Source organism: Sus scrofa, chromosome 3 (assembly GCF_054392235.1).
Source record: "Sus scrofa isolate SSC_HxYL_T2T_F1_AM1 chromosome 3, Sscrofa_HxYL_maternal_Yorkshire_Landrace_v2.0, whole genome shotgun sequence".
In the NCBI taxonomy this organism is placed as follows: Eukaryota; Metazoa; Chordata; class Mammalia; order Artiodactyla; family Suidae; genus Sus; species Sus scrofa.
In genome coordinates, this window is record NC_139385.1 from 95,539,259 (window position 1) to 95,562,770 (window position 23,512).

Below are 23,512 nucleotides of genomic sequence, written 5' to 3' on the forward strand. Positions count from 1 at the left end.
GTTGATGGTGGTTGAGCAGTTAGTTCTAACTTTGGTGTTTTTGTAAAAGGTTGTAAGCTTGTGTGCTTCTGCTTTACTGTCTTCTATTTTCTTGGGCCTCTGATCTCTGTTTCTAAAGTCAGTATTTTATATATGTACCACTTTTCTCTCCCATTGTTTATTTCTTCCTTATTGCATTTCTGTTCTTTTTCTCCAGAGTTTTTCTCCCTACTAAAGAATTTCCTTAAGTATTGTTTATAGAGATATAAATGACGTTAATTTCAGGTGTGTAACCTTAAAATTCGATATATGTGTGCATTATGAAATGATCACCACCACAAGAAGTCTAGTTACCATCTATAACCACACATAATTACATACTTTTTCTTGTGATTAGAACTTTGAAGATATATTCTTTGAAGCTTTCAAATACACAATACAGTTGCCCCTTGAACAACGCAGTTCACTTATGTAGAATTTCTTTCAATAAATGTGTACTGTAGTAGTATACAACCTGCAGTTGATTTAATCATGGATGTGGAACTGCAGCTATGGAGTTGTAAAGTTATGGGTGGATTTTTGACTGTATGGGGGGTGGGTGTCAGTTCCCACACATTGTTCAAGGGTCAGCTGTTCAGTATTATTTACTGTAGTCATCAGGTGGTAGATCACATTACCATTAATCATTTTCTAACTGGAAATTTGTACCTTTTGACTTCCTTCACTCATTTTGCCCAGCCCCTCATCTCTACCTCTGGCAACCACCAATCTGTTCTCTGTAACTGTGAATTACTGTGAATTCAGTTTTTCAGTATTTTTAAAGATGACACAAAGTTAGATCATACAGTATTTGTATTTTTCCGTCTGGCTTTACTTCACTTAGCATAATGCCCTCAGGGTCTATACATGTTGCAAATGGCTTGATAGCCTTTTATGTGGCTGAAGAGTATTCTGTTATATGTGTATCTATTTTCATTATCCATTTCTTTATCTATTCATCTGTCAGTGGACACTTGGGTTGTCTCCATGTTTTGGCTATTGTAAATAATGCTTCAGTGAAGATGAGTGTGCAGACATATCTCTATGATAATTGTGGTTTTGTTTCCTTTGGATACATACCCGGAAGTGGGATTTCTGGATCATATGGAAATTGTGTTTTTAATTTTAGAGTGCATACTTCTTACTAGTGGATTTTCTCTTATTAAATGTTTTTTTATATCTAGTAATATTTCTTGCGTTAATGTCTTCTTTATTAGATAGAGAAAAACTCTACTAGATTTTAATGCTCAGTTGAAATTCTCCATCTTTTTTTTTTTTTTTTAATCATTGTTTTAAAATATTTTTCTACCTACTTCCATAATATAGACCATCTTGGGTATGTTTTTATTTTTTTCCTTGTGGCTTTCTGTCATGTAGTCCTGGATCTTGGCATTCCTAGAACTTTTATTAATTTCTGTTAGTAGACTTAATTTTTTAGAGTGGTCTTAGGTTCACAGCAAAATTGAGAGGAGGCTACAGAGATTTCCCACATATATTCTGTCCCCAACTACATTTGTAGACTCCCCCACTATGAGCATCCTCCCTTAGAGCAGCACATGTTAGAATGGATGAACCTACATTGACACGTTGTTATCATCCCAAAACATCGTTTACATGAGGATTTACTTTTGGTGATATACTCTTTATGTGTTTTGACAAATGTATAAAAATATGTATTTTTCCATTATATCAAACAAAGTAGTTTCACTGCCCAAAAAAAGCTTCACCTATTCATCCCTCCCTCTCCCATGATTCTGGCCACTGCTAATCTTTTTACTGTCTGCATAGTTTGCCTTTTCCATAATTATCATATGGTTGGAATCACACATGAAAGCCTTTTCAGATTGGCTTATTTCACTTAGTAATATGTATTTAAATTTCTTGTCTTTTTATTGCTCCTTAGCTCATTTATTTTTAGCACTGAATAATATTCTGTTCTTTAGGTGAACCACAATTTATCCATTCACCTGCTGAAGGACATCTTGGTTGCTTTCTTCAAATTTTGGCAGTTATGAATAAAACTGCTTTAAACATCTATGTTCAGGTCTTCCATGTGGACAGGTTTTCAACTCAGTTGGGTATAAACCAAGGCTTATATACTTTTTTTTTTTTTTTAACAGTAAAGGAAGTTTTTATTTTCACAATTAAATCAATACAAAATTGAATAATGCAAAACAACAACAAAAATGTAAAACCTTTAATCTCCTTGTCTCTGCTCAATAATATGACTGCTCTTTCTTTAAAATAAATAAACCAGAGAAGCCCCCAAAACTGGCAAAAGAGGAGAAATGAGGAAACTGGCCTAGTTGACAGGTATTCTAGTTCAAGTATTTTTTTTCACTACCATTCAGGCTGCAGTGTTAATGCCTGATAATCTTCTGTTGAGTGTTGGAAATTGTGTATAAAAATATTTAGAGGCTCCAAATGATTACTTTCTTCTACAGAGCATTTACTTTTTTCTTTGCTAGAAAGATGAGAGTGGAAGCAAATTGCCATAGAGACTGAAGTGGTTCTACTACTGGGCTGTAGTTTTTGTAGGGCTCTTGCTTCCCTCTCACCCCCAGGCTATAATTCTCCAGAGCTTTTAAGCAAAAGCCAAGTGTGTTCATTAGGATTTCCACCTTGGTAGGTCCTAAAGTCTAATATTTGTCAAGGCTAGTTTACCTCTCCATTAGCCTCTGGGCTCCAGTTTGGACAGTGTCTCATAGACCTCTTATTTGTTTTTAGAGGTAGCCCTCTAGCAGTTCCCACTGAGAGTGTGGGGATATTCACTGGGACTTTTTCTCACTGGTGGGTTCTAAATTCTAATTAATTTCTTCTCAGTTATTATAAGATTTCTAAATATTATCCTTTGTGTTTTATTGACTTTTGGCTTGGCTTTTTATCTTTTTATCCTTTGTAATTAAAGGACATATCAAAAGTTTTGATGGAAAATTGCCAGAGTATTTAGACCAAGGACTCTGACCCTACCTTTTCACCAGATTCTGGCCCCTCACGTCTGTTACTTTTATTTCTCTGACCTCAAGAGATTGCCAGAAATGCTGCTAGCTTTGTTTTTTGTGTTTATTTTATTTATTTATTTATTTATTTTTTGCCACTTATTAGTAGCTCTCTGTCTCTACTCTTTGTCCGGATCCTCCCTCCCTTGCCCTGTATCCAGAGTTGGTAAATACCCTGAGCATAAATGGCTGAAGTGTTGGCTTACCTCTCTTCTGTTGTCTTTCTTTAGGACCTTGGTCCTTTAAGGCCAGGTCGCCTTGGCAATTTTTTGATGCCTTCAAACTTTTTTTCCCCTCTTCCCTGTCATCGGGCTACTGAAGTTCTCAGGGGAAGTTTTCATCTGTAGTGAGGTAGTCCATTTTAGTTAGAAATGGATGTTACATATAATTTTAATGTACTATCATAGTGATGTTGAGGACTGGTTAATGCTTATTTATGAGATCATGCTTTATTTGATAAGGCAGCATTCCTAAATAGGATTTCGGATGGATGAAACCTTTAAAATTTAGCAGCACAATGGAGGGGAGAAACAGAAAAGACAATACATTGAGATTCACTTTTATGAATTCTGCTGAAGTTATGAAAATTTGCCTTGAGTCAGCTGTGTCATGGACCTGGTCATTGTTTGGATTTAAAGTGATAGGAAAAATAAATCTTTAAGCATCTGGAAGAAAAGTCAAAAATAATTTTTGGTGTTTAGAGGATAGTTAGGAATGTAAGAAGAGTTTAGAAAGGGAAGAAATGTTTTTATTTTTATTTTCATATAGTGAGTTTGAGGCAGTTTTCTAAGCACAAGTGACATGACTGGGAGAATTCCAGTAATGCAAATTATTTGAAATATTGAGTACACAAATACCAGATTTTTGGGTCATTCTTTTTTTCCACCTGTTTATTGAATGCCTATAATGTAAGGCAGTGAAAATACACAAACAAGATTTCAGACTCCTCATTGACCTTAATCTAGTGGAAGGATCAGAATTTAAGTAGATGATCCCAGTAGTACTTAATTCTAACTATGATAGGTACTCCTATTTTTTGAGAACTGTTAGCAAAGTTGAGAAATAATGCAAGTGTACAAAATATTTTATGGAATAAATGTTTTTAGAGATAGTACTGACCTTTGCTTTGCTTTATACATTTGCTTTTACATTGTTCTGATAGGGAGAAAAAGGAACAGATATCTAACTTGGATAATAGATGAAAGCCAAAGGTAAAGACATGAATGCCTCTACTATATAAATGTTTCATCACTATATAAATGTTTGTCTCACCTTAGACTAAGACTATTATATATAGGAACTTTCATTTATAAGTTATATTCTGTTATATTCCACTGATTGCTAGCCACTTTATGGAGTACTTATTTTATTCTCAGAATTAGTTTGAAGATATATAGTTTTATCCCCAACTTTGTGTTTAAGATGCGTGTCTGTTGACAAGGCTGGCTGCATAACAGTGCTCAGGAATTTGGCTGATGCTCCCTCTCCAACCCGAGTTGTGTTGTGGGGATAGCTCTGGTATGGAACCTTTAGCTAAGTTACCTCAACTCCTTGGACTATTCACACTTTGAGGCTGAAACTGTCTATCTCACCTTGTATAAAATTGGCCATATGCAAAATGATAGTTTGAAATCTATTGCTTAGATTTGTTTTAAAGATCATAGTTTAATTATAGTGATGAGGATATACATTTGAATTAGAATATACCCTCTATTATTTAATCATTTGTTTCATAGTCTTTACAAATAAATACGCTAGTCAAAGAAAAGTTGTCTGCTTGGATTGTGAGATGCTGAATAATAAGATTTTGTCAGTATTTATTTGACATTGTCTGGTGAAGTAAGAAAATCTCCTTTCAATTTTCTTTTTGTGGCTTAATTATTAAATCAGGTCTGGTATCCCTTACACACTGATAATACTGGGCTTCAGGATCCTTAGAGATGAAAAGGAGACCTGAACTACACTGTAGCTATACTAGAATCGCTACCTTTTGAGGCCCTGCCTGAGTAGCTGGCAAGTTTCTTATTTAAATATCTTTTAAAATAACATTCATAATTTACATGACAAATTGACTGAATGGATTTTCAGAATCTTCATGATTCCTGGACCATGTCAATATGTCTATATTTTACTTAACACTCTCAATAATAATCTTATAGATTTGTTAGTATAAAATCTGATAATAAAAGATTTTTCTTCTAAAGGATTTAATTTCCACTTTATTAATTATTTTACTTTATTTTTTTATACCCACACCAGCGGCTATGTGAAAGATCCTGGGCCAGGGGTGGAATCTGAGCCGCACTGTGACCTTTGCTACAGGTGTGGTAACGCTGGATCCTTTAACACACTGTGCTGGGATGGAATCAAACCCATGCCTCTGCAGTGACCCAAACCACTGCAGTCTGATTCTTAACCCACTGTGCCACAGTGGAAACTCACATTTAATTTTATTTATAAATTTTATTGCAGTACAGTTGATATATGATGTATTAGTTTCAGGTGTACAGCAACATTAATCAGTTATACATGGACTTATAACCATTTTTTTCTGCCCGTGTTAGGATTTTACATAATACTGAGTAGACCTACCTGTGCTCTACAGTAGGTCCTTGTTATTTTTTTGTTTTATATGTAGTGGTGTATATATGTTAATCCCATCCTCCTAATTTATGCCCCCAGTTTCTCCTTTGGTAACCATAATTTTGATTTCAAAATCTGAGTTTGTTTCTGTTTTATAAATAAGTTATTTTGTATCATTTTAATTAAATTCTACATATAAGTGATAGCATACATTTTTCATACTTAGTGTGATAATCTCCAGGTCCATCCATATTGTTGCAAATGGCATTATTTCATTCTTTTTTATGGCTGAGTGATAACTCCATTGTGTGTATGTACCACAGCCTCTTGATACATTCCTCTGTCATTAGACCTTTAGGCTGCTTGGCTATCGTATAGTGCTAGAATGATTTGGGATACATGTATCTTTTCAAATTAGATTTTCTCCAGATAAATGCCCGGGAGTGGGATTGCTGAATTGTATGGTAGTTCTATATTTTGTTTTTTAAGGAACCTCCATAATGTTTTCCATAGTGGTTGTACCTATTTACATTTTCACCAACACTGTAAGGAGGGTTCCTTTTTTTTTTTTTTTTTTGCACCCTCTCCAGCATTTATTGTTTATAGTCATTTTAGTGATGGCCATTCTGACTGGCTTAAGGTGGGACCTCATAATAAATTTTTATTTGCATTCTCTAATAAGTAGTGATGTTGAGCATTTTTTTCATGTGCTCTTTGGACCTTTGTCTGTCTTTGGAGAAATGTCTATATTTTCTATTTTTTAATTGGGTCTTTGCTTCTTTGACACAAAATGTATAAGATGTCTGTATGCTTCGAGGATGAATCCTTTGTAAATTGCTTCATATTCAAAGATTTTCTCCCATTATGTGGGTTGTCTTTGCATTTTTTTTTGTTTACTTTGCTGTGCAAAAACTTGTTTAATTAGGCCCCATTTGTTAATTTTTTTTATTTTCATTACTCTAAGAGGTGGATCAAAAAACATATTGCTGTGATTTATGTCAGAGTGTTCTGTCTGTTTTCCTCTAGGAGTTTTATAGTATCTGGCCCTATGTTTAGGTCTTTAATCCCTTTTGAGTTGATTTTTGTGTGTGGTATTAGAGACTGTTCTAATTTCATTCTTTTATATGTAGCTGTCTGGTTTTCCCAGCACTGCTTGTTGAAGAGACTATTTTCTGTTGTATGTTCTCGCCTCTTCAATCATAGAATAGTTGACCATAGATGCATGGATTTATTTCTGGGTCTTCTATCCTGTTCTATTGATCTGTATTTCTGTTTCTGTGCCAGTACCATGCTGTTTTGATGACTGTGTCTTTGCAGTATAGTCTGAAGTCAGGGAGCCTGATTTCCTCTAGTTAGGTTTTTCTTTCTTAGGATTGCTTTAGCTATTCAGGGTCTTTTTTGTTTCTATACATACTTTAAAATATTTTGTCCAAGTTAGCAATGCAAGATATTTCTTTGTATTAATTTGTATCTGGCAACTTTACTGAACCCAGTGAGCTCTCAATTTTCTGGTAGCATCTTTAGGATTTTCTGTATATAGTATCATGTTATCTGCAGACAGTGAATTTTTTTTTTTTTTTCTGTCTTTTGTCTTTTTTCAGGGCTGCATCTGCAGCATAGGGAAGTTCCCAGGCTAGGGGTCTAGTTGGAGCTATTGCTGCCAGCCTACTCCAGAGCCACACAATGCCAGATCTGAGCCACGTCTGAGACCTATACCACAGCTTATGGCAATGCCAGATCCTTAACCCCCTGAGCGAGGCCAGGGATTGAACCTGCAACCTCATGGTTCCTAGTTGGTTTCGTTTCCACTGCACCACGACAGGAACTCCAAAGTGACAGTTTTAATAATTTTCCAGTTTGGTTTCCTTTTATTTCTTTTTCTTCTCTGATTGCCATGGCTAGAATTTCCAAACCCCTATGTTGAATAAAAGTGATAAGTGTAGACATCTTTGTCTTGTTCCTGGTCTTAGTGGAAATTCATTAGCTTCTCCCCATTGAGAATGATTTTATCTGGGGATTTGTCATAATATGGCCTTTATTATGTCAAGATAGGTTTCCTCCATGCCTACTTTCTGGAGAGTTTTTGTTAAAAATGGGGGTGTTTAATTTTGTCAAAAGCTTGTTCTGCATCTATTGAGATGACCATATGGTTTTATTCTTCAGTTTGTTAATGTGGTATATCGCACTGATTAGCAGATATTGAAAAATCCTTGTATTCTTGGGATAAATACCATTTGATCATGGTGTTTTATCCTTTTAATGTATTGCTGCATTCAGTTTGCTAAGAAAGGTCTTTCTCTAAAATAAGGAAGATCTTGATGTGTTTTTAAATTATGTGCTTGACATTATCTAATCAAGTCAATAGGATCAGGCATTATAAAAAATAATTTAGAAAAAAGGAAATACATAAAATGCAGTTAGTCTTTTCTTTCCCTCTATATTCATGTAATTTTTTTTCCAAATAGAAATGATGTTGAGAATTAGCTGATCTTAAGTTTGGTTACTATTGTAATTTTGTACTTGGTTTAACTTGTATAAAAACATACTGAAAAATAGCAAGTTATCCTAAGGGTAAGATGAAGTTGTGGATGATTTTGAGTCTTCTTGGCTCGAGAAGATGAGTAATGCAAAAAAATGTCTTAATGGGTTTCTCTTAACTTCTGCTTTTGTTAATTTACAGAAAGGTTCATTAAAACAATAAGAATTAAACAGAATCCTTGGGGATTAACAAGATTGTCTCTGGCATGAAGAATGTCCTGAAGTTGAAAGCACTGTTTGCTTTATAGAATGGCTGATCTATATCCCACTTTACCTAGGATAGTCCTTACTTAGGCCTTTTATCCTGGCCCCTTTTAATCTTAGAAGTGTCCCAGTGAAAAATATGCATAGATTATTTATAGGCTGTCTTATGTTTATTTTAGTAATGATATGGCCCTAGATAATTCAGAGATGAAATGGTTCTCACAGAAGGACCATCTCTTAAAATGTGATTTTTGTCCTTTTTAGACAGCATTTTATTTCCCAGATAGTGAGTAGAATTAAATTATTTGGCCTTTCAAATTTATTTTGGGAAAGAGCTGAGTTTTACTAAGTTTGTTGTGCTGCTGAAAGATTGTCAATACGTTTTAAATTAGATTTTTAATTTTAAGTCCAATATTTTGGTAATGGACTTAACTCATTGATGGTGATATTTTCTATAATTTTCAATTCATTTCAAAGAATTATATGATATATTGGGAGAAATGGAGATACTTGTTAATACCAAATTAATTTCAGCAACTAGACAACAGTTTAATTCTGGCTTATCAGCTGTGTGACTTTGGGCAAGTAATGTAACCTCTTGGAGCCCACATTTTCTTTATTGTTCAAATGAAATGCTTGGTACTAAAAGTTGAAAAGAAACCTAGGTTATGTGACTCAAATAATTCCTTGTGTAAAGTAAATATAAGGTTGTTGAGACACTATTTGCCAAAAATAGCCTGACCATACATGAGTTTTATAGTATTTAATTGGCGTTATGTTTTAATTATAATAATTTTTATTGTATAATACACAAGAATGTTAAAAGTATGATTTTCATTCTAATTACTTTTATAAATAGATTGCTTTTACCCTATACATAAATCCAAATCACTGAATGCAAATTATTTAATACCAAAAAAGTTTTCTTTGTAAATTGGTAATGTTTAATAGTATCTAATTTAAACAAATTTTGCATTTAGTTCTTTAAAACTTACATATGAATTAGTAAATAAGAACCAGTCTGACAGCAGCTTGTTTATGCTCATATAATACTTAGAACATTGACACATACATGGATATATAAAACTTTCATATTCCTTATTAAAAAAAATAAAGCCTATTTGATTGGGTGGCAAAATCTTCCATGGAGTGTACTCAGCTAAACCTGGTTAGCTGGGAGTGCTGTGGAGCAGGGGTCCTATTAACAAAAGGAAGAAGGTGAGAATATATAGCTAGGTTACATTTATTCCCCATGTTAATAATCACAGTTAGGTTTCTCCCTCTACCCAGAGTAGACAAGAATCTACATGGATAAGAGGTTTAATTTTTTTTTTTTTTCTGTATTTTTGCCATTTCTTAGGCCGCTCCCTCAGGCATATGGAGTTTCCCAGGCTAGGGCTCTAATCAGAGCTGTAGCTGCCAGCCTATACGCCAGAGCCACAGCAGCTCAGGATCCGAGCTGCGTCTGCGACCTACACCACAGCTCACGGCAACGCCGGATCGTTAACCCACTGAGCAAGGGCAGGGATCGAACCTGCAACCTCATGGTTCGTAGTCGGATTTGTTAACCACTGCGCCATGATGGGAACTCCCAGATGTTTAATTTTAAATGACCATGCTGAGATGAACCTGAAATAACATTATAAAAATTTGAATTATATCCTAAAAGTTTAACAAAATTAACCTTATTATCTTTTTGAGCATGAACCTGTTTTTTCTTGAAAGTATTACTTCTGCGTCTTAAACTTTGTGGAAAGATAGATCATCTGTTGTGTGATTACAAACAAAAGACTAGAACTTTAGTTTATTTCCATCTTACTTTATAGATGTTCCGTAATGATTTTAAACATGTCGATGCCAAGCAGCAATGTGGAGTATTAAAAGTACGAGTTGGTGATTTAATTGTTGTTCCTTCTCCCTATTCCTTCTTGCTTTCTTTCTGTGTATATATTCATCATGGTTCTAAACTATTCAGGGTTTATAATGAAAAGCATCAGGCTTTACCCACACCATTTCTTATCCCTCATCAGATAAGAGACAAATATTCTTAAATACTCATTTTTATAAGTAACTTCCATTCCCCCCCCAAAAAAAATGCCTGTATTCAACATTGCTTGATATAGCAGAATTATATACTGGTGAAAGACTATAATAAAAATGGATTTTTCTCATAGACTACCTTTTCTCTCCCTTCGTCACTATTCTTTTATTCTTATATTAGCTTTAATATTTCTTAAACTTCTTTGATGTCTGCTTGGTTAAAGATGATATCTCTTATTCTCAAATTAGCAATTAAAAATTTTAATGTTTCTAATCTTCTTTTCTTGTATCTTCCCCCTTTGAACTTCCCAGTTTTTGTTGTCGCTTTCTTTTAAATTGCAATGATCAAATATATTTATATTAGTTTCTGTAAGTATAATTAAATCTTCTAGCTTTGTCTAATTGCTGAATTCTAAAAATCGTAATTAGTAAGCAGTTTAATTTTTATGACTACATAAGTATTTTTCACTGAAAAAGCTAATGGTAGAGCAATTGCTATTTTTAACATATCTTTTTTGCTTATAATTTATTTTAAAATTTCCTTATTTTTTAGTTGTATTTTTAAAAAATTGCCTTAATTTCTTCCCACATGTAAGTCATACCCTCAATTCTATAGACTCCCCCCCACTGTCTCCCTCATGCAGACTTTTTCTTCTCTCTGCTAATCTGTTGTGTCAGCCAGTTCCTCTAACCACTGCATTTTTATAAAATTGTTGAAAATTTGCTTTGGTTGATGTCGTTCCTTCTTGTGTTTTTTATAACTTTAGGTTTTATTTATATCTTTATAAAATTCCTTCATTTTTGTGAGGGAGGTTATAAATGCATATGCTCATCCCAATATCTTGAATCTGAAGTGTTGGATGTTTTCAGAGTCAGATGCCCATGCATGTAAACCTTAGAGTCCTATGGATAAAACATAATAAAGTCCTCATGTTCTGCATTTTTGGTGGGAGGGGTATTTGACATTTTTGTGGTTATAGCTGAAAGAAAATGATTACATAAAGTCATTGATATTTTTATGTAAATATATGTAGAATAATTTTACTTTAATTTTTTTCTGACTTGACTTTTTTAGATTATGATAATTTTTTTGTATTGATCTGTTTTACTTTTTATTCTGTTATTGAAGTAATGTAATCTTCAGATTCAGATCTCTTTTTCATTACAGATAGTGTTCCACAACTTTATTGCTCAGCATTTCTTGAAATTGACCCACTTTAAATCTGGCCAGTGACTAAATGGCATAATAGCAATGTTAAAAAAAAAAAAAAAAAAATGTTTCCCAGGTTAGGAGGCTAATGTTAATTTTGAACTCTAATAGGTTTTAGAGTTCATCAGTCTGGGTGATAAGTTGTGTAATACTCTTAGGCTACTTTTATCTTTACAAGAGACGGTATTGTAAAAATGTCAAAAAAAAAAAAAAAAAAAAAAAACTCCACATACCAATTCACTAGTAAATATACTGCTAAATTTGAACCTTTTGGGCAGTAGCTTATGCTACTCAAGGGACCATATTTTAATAGAAGGATATATTTTAAAAAGTATTGGTTTCCAGTGTATAAAATTCATGCATTTAGAGCAACTTAACGACAAAACAACTATGCTTGTGCTATGTTTAAAATATTAGTCATTTTGAATACGTGCCCAAGTTAAGTGTCAAAAGCAATATATTGCACAAAAAGAGAATTTATTGTTAGGCCATCAGGCTGTACCTGTGCTTACACAGCATTTTCCTGAGAGGATCAGTTTGAATATATGAACTAATATCAACCAGCTTTTTGTACAGTAGCATTATTGATAATAAAGGAGAAGTTCATTGAAGAGAAAAACAAATATAGGAAGCATAAAAGTCTCTTACTATATGAAACTACAGAAATGGATCAAAGAGTTTGACAGGAAGTTTAATGTGTACATAAGTAGAGTCTGACAGGAACATGCTATGTGTGCCAAAGGTTCCGGTGATGGAAAACCAAAACATAGTGCTCACTGACCACAGCATGAGCCTTGACACACATTGTAAATAATCCAGAGATCTATGACTGCATTAAGCTCTGGGCTGGTGTATTAACGGCAGTAAATCTATAACAGCATAATGGGATGGCATGCAGAAATTCCTCTGATTAATTTTTGTAATGGATTAATAGGAATATAGCAAATATTTTCTTTTCAAACCCTACCATCCTCCAACCTACCCCTCCCCCTAGTTCCAACCCACCCCATTGAGATCATTTTTTATTCTCTTTTACTCACCAGGCTTGTGCATGTGGATACTTGCTTTAGTACCATCAAGTTAAAAGCTGAAGATGCTTCTGGTAGAGAGCATCTAATCACTGTCAAGTTGAAGGCAAAGGTATGCGCGTCCTTAAACTATAACTGTGGGCAGGAAATACCTTGTGAAATAAACTCTGAATGTTTTCTTTTTTTTTTTTTTTTTTTGTCTTTTTGTCTTTAGTTGTTGTTCTTGTTGTTGCTATTTCTTGGGCCGCTCCCGCGGCATATGGAGGTTCCCAGGCTAGGGGTCGAATCGGAGCTGTAGCCACCGGCCTACGCCAGAGGCACAGCAACGCAGGATCCGAGCCGCGTCTGCAACCTACACCACAGCTCACGGCAACGCCGGATCGTTAACCCACTGAGCAAGGGCAGGGACCGAACCCGCAACCTCATGGTTCCTAGTCGGATTCGTTAACCACTGCGCCACGACGGGAACTCCTGAATGTTTTCAATGTAAACAAATGCTATTGGCTTCTAAAAAAAAAAATACATGATGCTTAAATTTATTTTGAAATACCTCAGAATTTATTCACTAGGTTTCCCCAAAAGCCTAGATATAGTTTCATATCACTGGTTCAGTTCAAATTTGATCAAAATAATAGACTTTATAGTAAAGAAATATTACGAATAAGGTTTGGCAGCCTTGAAGTACCATAATGTTATTTTTGTAACACTTTATGTGGAAAATAATGTTTCTGCTATCTCAAAGTTCTACTGAAGAAGTCTTTTGTCTTCAACATTTACTATGAATTGTCTTTATTCTTATTTATCACCTTCCCCCACACACCCTAAACACAAACACACAACATATGCATACTTTTTATTGTTGTTTTGACTGAAAAATTTTTAACTTCTGTATTTAAAAAATTTGCAAAGATTATAATAACACCTCTGTAACCACTGACTGATTTTATTGGTACAAAAACATAGCTGTTTTGTCTTTATTTTTTAAATTGTGAATTTTGAGAAATAAGTAGAATAAGCAAGTTCAGGATATTAATCATTTACTTATTAATCACTAGGGAAACATTAGAATTTGAGAAAACCAGGACATCTAACTTTTTTATTGTCCCTGGGAGTCATCAATCAACTTTATTTCAGAAGATTGTAGTGATGAAAAGATCAATGGTGTTTGTCCTTTTTAAAAATGTGTCTGGCATTTAAGCTTTTCATGAGAGAAAATTAATATATAAAGCTGTACTGGGTGACACAGAAAAGTTGATACCTTATAGTGCCTCATATCAGACAAATTGAGAAATGACTCATTCTCTTTTTGTCTCACCAAGAGAATGTTACTTATAATTTGAAGATTCATATGTGATGAGTATTGAGAAAAAATTAGTGGGATAGAAATTGTATTTGTAAAACAAGTTACATGGATATTTTGAAATATTTTATTAAAAAAATTTGCTTTTTAATTTTTAAGTGTTTTTTTTTTTTTTTTCTTAAGATGAAGGAGAAATCTCTCTTTATTATCCTTCCAAAGGTCACATACTGCCAGTGGCAAGGGTTCTGTCATTTTCTTTAAACTTTTGTTTATATTTTGTACATTGATAAAAGTTGCTTTGCTTATAGGAAGACCAAAATGAAAAATTTTAAATACATCCTATCTTGATTCTTTTTTTAATAGCATTTTTATAATCTTTTCTGCTAAGAGTTATTGATTTAAGTCTACGTTGCCTGTAACTGTACCTACCAGGTATTTTTAATTCTGATTAATAACATTATTTGTAGTAGTGAGAGGGAGGATGTATAGCCACTAGTATGGTCCATTCTGTCTGCTTTTTCTTACAACTTTTCAATATAGGTAATGGGACAATTCTAATATTTCTCTAGAGAATATTTTAAGTGTCAGTTTTTGCAGCATTGATGGTGATGCCCTGGCAAGAGAGAAGAGAAAGCTTTATATTTGCATTAGGAAGAAATTTAAGAAGAAAAAAATTGTTTTTTTTTAAAAAAGGCTGGAAACGAATGAATTTTATGTTGGTGTGATTTAGTAGAGTCTTTAATTGTTAATGTTCAGCTTTCATAGAGACCAAAGTTGTCTTTTTAGATGTGGTAATTTCTTTCTTAGGAATATTTGGGATGTCCATTAAAAACAGTGAAAGCTAAAACTTTAAGAGTAGATAATGCAAAGTCTTAATCTAAATTTTAAAGTCAAGCTATATATTTTTTTTCTAACAAAGCTTTAGAGCAGGCTTATTTTTGTAGATATGCAAACATCTATTTCCTTTATTGATACTTTTTAATATGCAGTGAAGAAATGCATTTGTTTTATTTTTATTCGTGAATACATACTCTCGCCTTTCTGCCACCCTGCCTCTCGCCCTTCTGCCACCCTACCTCACTGTATCCAAAAACCCACAAGGTAAACAATACCGGTTTTGTCTGGACTTCGCCTATTAAAAGTAAATATTATAAATCAAAAAGAAATATATTAAGAGAAGCAGTTAAATTTCATTGCTTTTAAAGGTTTGTTTTTATGTGATATTTATAGTTTATCCTGAACCATGAGATGAAACTACCTTTTCTTTAAAAAAGAAGTAGCCCACAGCTTCCTTAGCTTTGGTCAAGATCAGAACTACTTGAAAAGAACAAATCACAGATGTGTTTCAGAGACTGTACACTCTGTCTCTGCTGGTTGTTTTTGTAACCTGCTGCAATTGATATATATTCACTTGCAGGGGAGCTTATTACTTATATGGTCCAATCCCCAAACAGTTTGAGGGGTAATTTTTCCTTAGAAAAGTATACTGTAGAGTCTAAAAAATACTGTTTGTGACAAAAATATACTTAAAATTGTATGATAATGTCTTAAAGTTTTTGATTGAATTGGTTCAATTGAGATTTGAGTATATTTTAATTAAAAATTACTAGTTACTGTACCTATTCTTCAATTAATATTTCATTATGTGGAGCTTTTGTTGTTGTCGGACTTCTGAAGTAAAACTTTTGGTATTTAGTCTCTGGCATTATGTATACCTATAACTTGGCATTGAAAACTATCTGAATTTTGCTAGTCATTTTTGCAATATTGTATTTATCAATGTTGTAGTTCATACTTCAGTATAATTCTAAAAATATCTAGGACGCTGTTTCTTAATTCATGTTAAATCATCCAGAAATGTATAAATTTGTACTTTTTATGTGCAATACAGTTATGAAGTATATTGTATAAACAGAACTGATCTTGATTATGAATATATAAAATACCATATACATTTAACTCATAGATAGTAATGCCACCTGCAGTAGGTCAGTCTAATTTGTTATATACGTATTTTTATTTGCGTAATTAGAAAAATGTATATTTGAACATTATCTTCTCAGTTATGTGGGATCAGATTTATTATAACTTGCCTTTTGTTTAACTCGTGGTGGATCTCTTTGTATATTAGTACTTAGATACCATTTACTACCTTGAGTCCTATTTGAATGTAGGTTCATATTCTTTTCTAATGTGTCCTATATATTCAAGGACTTGCAAAGTCACAGGTACTTTCCTTGGTTTATCTATTCTGTATGGAGTAAACATTTCATCAAGTTCATACTTTTACCTGGCTTGATGATTTGTTTAAGTTAGAAAGTTGATATTGTTGACTGTCAGCATCAGTAGGACATAAATAGCAGCAACTCAAAATGAACTAAGTATTCTATTTTTGACCTGTGGAGGTTTTAAATGTATAGTATTATTTTGTGGAAGATTAACATTTTAGAGGGAGGGAAAAGAGATTTTATAATGTTTTTAACTGAGTACCATCATTTTTACATATAAAACAACTAGAGCTGTTAAATGACTTGTCCAAGGTCACATAGAAACCAGAGAAAGCTAAGGTCTCTGTGTTTACTTTGAGATAATGACATGACTTGTAAAAAGGTGTAAAAATTGTTTTCCCAGTGATTGCAGGAATTAAAATTTGAAGTACATCATCTGATAACTTTGAATTGTCGGAAATAGGGCTCCCTCTTTAATCTTAACTTGATCTTCTTTGTTTTTTTCTTCAAATTAGAGCATTGTGGTATTTTTATGATTTCCTGTATATTTACCTTTGTGTTATTTCTGCATAGGTAGATAGCAATAGTCAGAGTGTATACTGATTAGTTTTAATGACTGGCTGGCTAAAAATAATGTTAATTCTTAAAAGCATTGATTGCCAGTGTTTGTTAAATACTGTAGTGGTAATTTTCTGTCCCTTTTTGCTAATACAGCGAAGTAGTTAATAAGCAGTTGAAAAAAGTGAAAGTTTTAAACTTATTGTCAAGTGAGGGAAAGAAGTTATCTGAAACTAATTTTCTTTTAGTAAATTTAGCTTTTTAATGGAAAGAAGGGAACTTTTTAAAATTACATTTGACTTTTAAGAATTGAGAATTGAATTTTAGAGAAATCATATAGTACAAATCGCTAGTGACAAAATTGGTTTTAAGAACCGTTTATCTTCATTAGCAACCTGATTAGTCCTATGACTATCACTTTTTGTATAAAATTGTTGAAGAATTTTCTATTTATCAACGATGAAAAAGGTTTTCTTTTCTTTTTCTTTTTTTCTTTTTTTTTTTTGCTTTTTAGCACCGCACTTGTGGCATATGGAAGTTCCCAGGCTAGGGGTCTAATCAGAACTGTAGCTGCCAGCCTACACCACAGCAACATCAGATTCTTAACCCACTGAGCAAGGCCAGGGATCGAACCCTCAACCTCAATGGTTCCTAGTCAGATTCGTTTCTGCTATGCCACAACAGGAACTCCCAAAAAAGCTTTTCTTAAAACTAATATTTTGTTTTTCCTTAATAAGCCAGAAGGTATTTCACTGTTTTTTCAGTCTTCCTAAAATTAATTGCTTCATTGTGAAAAATACATTTTATTGTTAATATATTCATTTTTGTGTATTTCTTGATTCTTTTAATACATATTGCCTCTTTTAAATAGTGACTGAGGCTAAAGTAAAACTAAAAGGAACTTAAATATCAACCAGTTTAAGCTTTTGTTTTAAAGATGAACTGAGATGCAATGTAGTTAGTTCACCCCTAAAGTCACATTAGCAGCTAACCTGGCACTGACTTAATTTATTACTTTTAATTAAAAACTAATTGGCTTGGCACCCACAAATAACCAAACTTTGTATCTCCTCTTGAGAATAACTTTTGACTGTTAATCAGCTCTTGACATTTCTATAATAGTAGAATCAAAATATTTATATATAATAATTTGCATTTGTAATATTACTTTTCCTAATACATTCAGATTTTCTAAAATACTTCATTGTCACACAGAAGCGAAAATGACCTAATTTTATGCTTTTTCATAGTATCCTGCAGAACCACCAGATTGTATTGTGGATTTTCCTGTTTCATTTTCTGTTTCCTGGACACCACAGGTAAATTCTTAAATTTATTTTAAGTAGCTAAAAAGCATATCTTTTTTACTCATAAGTGGCTTTTTTAGGTTGCAAAGTGTTTTTGTTTTTTTTTTTTTTCTTTTTAGTTTTCTTTAAGCATTTATTTACAAACAGGACTTCTAGAGTGTTTTCATATTTCCCAGAAGTTAATGTCTGTTCTCTCTCTCTACCTCTCTCCATATCCCGCCACACACACACACACACACACACACATAAAACACACCATCCAGCCTTTACATCTTTATGCTTCATTTTAAATAAACATGAAGCAGCTCTACTGACAAATTTTTCTCTAAATTTAAATCCTAAGCAACTCTTTATAAAGCAGTGAGCAGTAGGTTAAAAATTGGGTCAAAAATTTTCAGGATAATAATAGAAAATCACTTTCAAAGGAAAATGAGTTATGAATGAAAATATAAACCCTGTCATTTCTATTCAGTTTTTTTGTTTGTTTTAAAGTGCTTGTCCTTAGTTCATCCTTGAACTCAGACTGTATTATTTTTGAATGTGCTTTGGAACATCGTATTTTGAGTAAAAAACGCAGGGGATTTTTTTTTTCTCCTGCTCTTGTCAGTTTAATTTTCAATACATTGGCGATATCTAACAAGTTGGTTATTTAGAAGTGCATTGTAAACTGTAACAGTGGATAAAACTGGTATGATTGTCAGTAGTTCTGTCATCAAATTTACATGTGTGTGATTTTAAAGATGGGAGAGAATGATGGTTAAAGAACAAGCTAATGATGACAGGCATAGTCCTCTCACCAGGTAGGTTGGTAGCAGCAGATACCAAAATGGAAGAAAACATTTCTATTTTTATGCAAAGAGAAATTCCTAGTTAATTTTACAAATATTCTCTAATTAGAGGCTACTGTAATCCAAGTGAATTTATGCTTATGTTTGAAATTCTAATGTAGATTTAAAGTGATGGTCTTATATACGAAGTTAGAAAACAACAACAACAAACAAACTTAGCAGGATTTAAATAGTCCTAGGAAGGTTTAAATAATTACTTTAATCCTACATATATATTAAAAAATTTCCTCATTTTCTTCTTTAGAAAACACAGCAAAACAAAGGGGAGGAAAAACTGATTGCCTTTTGTTATTCTGATATAAGTGTATGAGAAGAAATAGACTGTTGGAGTTCCCTGGTTGTGCAGTGGGTTAAGGATCCTGCATTGTCACTGCTGTGGCTTAGGTTGCTGATGTGGCATGGGTTCGATACCTATCTCAGGAACTTGGTCTGCCATGGATTTGGCCAAAGAAAGACATAGTGGTTTTTTTGTTTGTTTGTTTGTTTGTTTTTTGTTTTTTTGGAAAAGAATTGGAATTATATATAAATTGCATACCTTTCTTTTTTAGGGCTACACCTGAGACATATGGAAGTTCCCAGGCTAGAGGTCTAATTGGAGCTGCAGCTGCATTACAGCTACAGCATCATGGGATCCGAGCAAGCCACGTCTACAGCCTATGCCACAGCTCACAGAAATGCTGGATCCTTAACCCATGAGCAAGGCCATGGATCAAACTCTCATCCTCATGGATACTAGCTCACACTGGGAACGCCATACCTTTCTTTTTTAATATACATTTTTTTACTTAGATTATAAACTTTGTCTACATGAGATCATGAGATAACCTTATACTTGGATTGTATTTCTCCTTCCAGATATGGTATTTCTAAATTAAATTATAATTTAGTATTTATTAAAACCCCAAGGTTGAAGGTATGTTTTTGATGAGTTTCTTAGTGTTTTTAGTGCAGATAACCATATAAGTTTTCCCCAGAGTTTAATCTGTGAAAAACTGTGCATCCCCACAAAAAGTCTGTATAAATTGTTTGGGACTCTAGGACTAGAAAATAGTAGAGGGTAATTTCTTTTAAATTTTGTATCCTGGCTTAACACCACCTCAGTTTCTCGCACATAAAAGCATGGATGAGTATTTACAATATTAATTTAATTCAGATTTAGATTTAATTAGGTCATACAACAAGTTTTCTATTTTGTATTCTGAGAAAGCAGAATTAATTAGTAGTAACTGGAATGTCATAAATTATTTTTAAAATTAAAAGAACATACTAAAATTCTTAGTATGTAGTATAGATAAAAATTTAGACACCTTTTTAACCACAGCTAAAATTTGGCATGTTAATATTTTGTCACATTTTCTTCACTTATCTCTGTGTCTTTCTTAGGAATAAAATGTTATAGGACTTAAAACTTCACCCCTCCTTTCCTTTTCCCCTCTTGCCGTTTCTAGAGGGTAAACCACTTGCCTGGAATTGATGTGTATGCTATCCATGATATGTTTTTTCTACATAAATTTATGCCATATTCTCTAACATTTGCAGTTTGGATTTTTAATACACCATCTTTTCTGAGATTTACCTATGATTTGTGCATGTGTAGTACATTTATTTTAAATGGTTTTTATCATTCCGTTATATGAATCCACCAAATAGTTTATCTGTTGCCCTACTGCTACATTTGTCCATAATTTCTTAACCTCCTTTTGTGTTTCTTTGTACACATGTGAGACTTTTAGGGTGGTTTATGCCTGGAAGTGGAAATGCTGGATTGTCAGGAATGCACCTCTTTTTGAGATTACTAAACACTGTCACATTGCCTTTCCAAATTGGTTGTATAAGTTTATAATCCTACCTAGCAATTCATGTTGACACCTACTTTCCTAAATTCTTTGCAAGTCTCAGTCTCATTTTAATTTGACCTTAATTCTTACCAAGAATCATAATCATTGATCTTGTGTTTATAATCTTTGCCTACTTAATTTTCTTTTGTTATAAGCATTTCTTATATATTTTGGATACTAATTATTTGTTGATTATGTAGGATACATGTATCGTCTCCCTGTGGCATGTCTTTTAACTTTGTATATGGTGTATTTTGCCAATTAGAAGTTTAACTTTCACTGTGGGGACTTTTATTAGTCTCTCTGTGGTTTCTGCTTTTTTTCTTGAATGAGAAAATCTTTTATATCTTGTTCTGAAAAGATACTCTCCTAAAGTTCTAAAAGTTCCACTTTTTTTCATATTTATTGGAGTTATTGAAGTATAAGTATGAGATGTATTCTGGCTCAGAGGAATCTGTATTTAGGATCGCCTATTTTATATATACTCATAACATTTTGGATGTGTCTGTTGGTGGAGGTCTGAAGTGATTTCAGTTTTTCTTTTGCACATACCATTATAAGTTTAGAAAAATTTCAATATATTTTACCTATTTTAGACTCTAGCTGTACATCATAAGCATTTTGTTCTACAATCAACAGTATGAACTCTTGAGTCTTTTAGTTGTGATAAGTGTTGGCAGTATTACTTTATGTTTTGAAAGTATGAAGCAACATCAGACTTCTTTGATGTTTATGATGTTTCTTCATTGACCTGTTGGAAACAGTTCTGCTTGTGAGAATTACTGTGTTTTTTCTTGAACAATTTTTAAACAGTCTGGTTCTTAAGCCAAATAGATGTTGCTACTGTAGTCTAATGGCAAACTTATGTTTAAGAGATTATAAATAGATTCTAGATAATTAATTTTTAAAAATTCCTTGTCTGCTTTTTATGCGTTTCCTCTGGATTCAGTGTTTCTGGACTTTGAACTTGGAAGATCTTTATTTTCCTTTCTTTTTGTAAAATAATAGGCATGGCTTTGTGGCAACCATATTAAAAATGGGTAATTTTCCTTATGGTCCCTGTCTTCCTGCTGAGTTGATAATGTTTTGATGTATTTTTCTTTTGCTCTGATGAGAGGTCTGCTGCTGCTGCTCTGACATATTCATTTGGATGAATAATTATAACTTGCACAATGTCAAGCTGAAGATGGTAGGGTTTTGTGCGTCATGACAAGCCTAGTAGCCAGTGCAGGTGTCTCACAGCATGATCAGCAACAGCCAGTGTATTCTGGCTCGGAGGAGACATTTAGAGTAGTAAGAAATCAGCACCAAGGGCAAGGCTGCTGCTACCACTGCTGCTGTGATTTGTGCCAAAGAAACAAAGTGCTTCTCAAAGACAAGTGACTGCACACCTCGTTCCATATATTTGCTTTATTTTTGCAGTTTATAAATTTCAGCATATAGTGTAACATTATATCATTGATATTTATCTTACTCTACTTCACAACATCACAAGTGTTCTAACATGTACTTAATCTGCTACCCTTTGGACTTTTTATGTACAGGTCATGTATGTGACTGTTGTTGACTCATGAGGCCAGAGAATACTCTCATGTTTGATTTTAAGAGCACTGATATTAGTGATTCTACAAAGAAAATTAATTTTCTCCAGGTCACTGACCAACCCAGAATGGATGCTAAAATTGCAGTTCTACCTATAAATATGCCATTAAGTGCAGGCTTACTGAACCATCCTTGTCACGCTAGTTGAAATTTTCAGATTTGGTATGATACAGTAAGCAGTGGTCTTTGTTTTTTATGATGTAAATCTCATTCTTAGAGTAATGTCATGAATGCAAGAAAAGCAAAACTAATGATAAAGCCTCTGGCTGATAATCTGATGATGAATGAAGAAATTGTAGTTAAAGGAAACAGTCCTGTTACATAGCAGGGAGCATGATCTATTAGTTAGAGCAGCAGACTAGCAGTTGGGTATCCTAGGTTCTGTTTACAGTTCAGCCATTGACTTAATTGTATAATTTCAAACAGGTCATGTGACTTCCCTTTGCCTCAGTTCATATGTATATAGATATAATGAACTTTTTCTCTTTCACAGAGATCTTAAGAAAATGAATTTGATTTGAAACAAACAGAATGCTAGGGGGGAAAAATGCTCACTGTCACCATGTTATGTAGCCTATGGAAGTTTCCTTTTTTGACATACTGGATTATCTTTCCATGTTTTTCTCTGCAGTCTTTGTTGGCGAATTAATAGTACTAGATTTTGGTTCACACTTAAATTGGTTAAATATGCTTTTGCCTTCTTGGCAATGTTATTATTGTTAACAAGGTATGGATAAAAAGATATCAAAGATATGAAAACAAAGAAATGCAGTTCATTATTGAGATTGTATATGTATGGTGGACCTGTGTGATTTGGTATAACCAATTTGAATAACCTATTAACTGCCTTTTTTTTTTTTTTCTTTTACAATTACATTTATTTTAAAAGTACCCCTGTGTTGATTCTAAAAAGAGAGAGAAAATACAAAGACACAAAATTAAGAAAATATGGAACCTCCTTTAATGTCTCCATTTAGAATTGGGATCTCACTGGATAATAGTTCTGAACCTATGCTTAGCACTTAACAAAATATATCATTTTTGAAATATTTCATTTCATCCATTCTTGCTGTGTTTAGGTCTCCAGTCAAGACGCAGTATTTTCTTAATCCATGTACACATTTTTGTTGAGTTTATTCTGAGGTATAAGGTTTTGTTTTGTTTTGTTTTTTGTCTTTTTAGGGCTGCATCCATGGCATATGGAAGCTCCC

General features: G+C 33.2%; 1 protein-coding gene across 3 annotated transcripts in view; it reads left to right on the top strand.

Annotated features, from left to right (window-relative positions):
* The window catches only part of FANCL (FA complementation group L), a 99,745-nt gene that overhangs the window by 29,507 nt on the left and 46,726 nt on the right, over positions 1-23,512 (top strand). For 2 of the 3 annotated variants that reach the window (XM_021088208.2, XM_021088210.2), the window contains 2 exons: positions 12,636-12,732; positions 17,957-18,025. The exons of the other annotated variant lie outside the window; for it this stretch is intronic. In XM_021088208.2, coding sequence (XP_020943867.1) covers positions 12,636-12,732; positions 17,957-18,025 — 166 coding nt within the window. The remainder of the gene's footprint in view (positions 1-12,635; positions 12,733-17,956; positions 18,026-23,512) is intronic. 3 annotated transcript variants of the gene reach the window in all.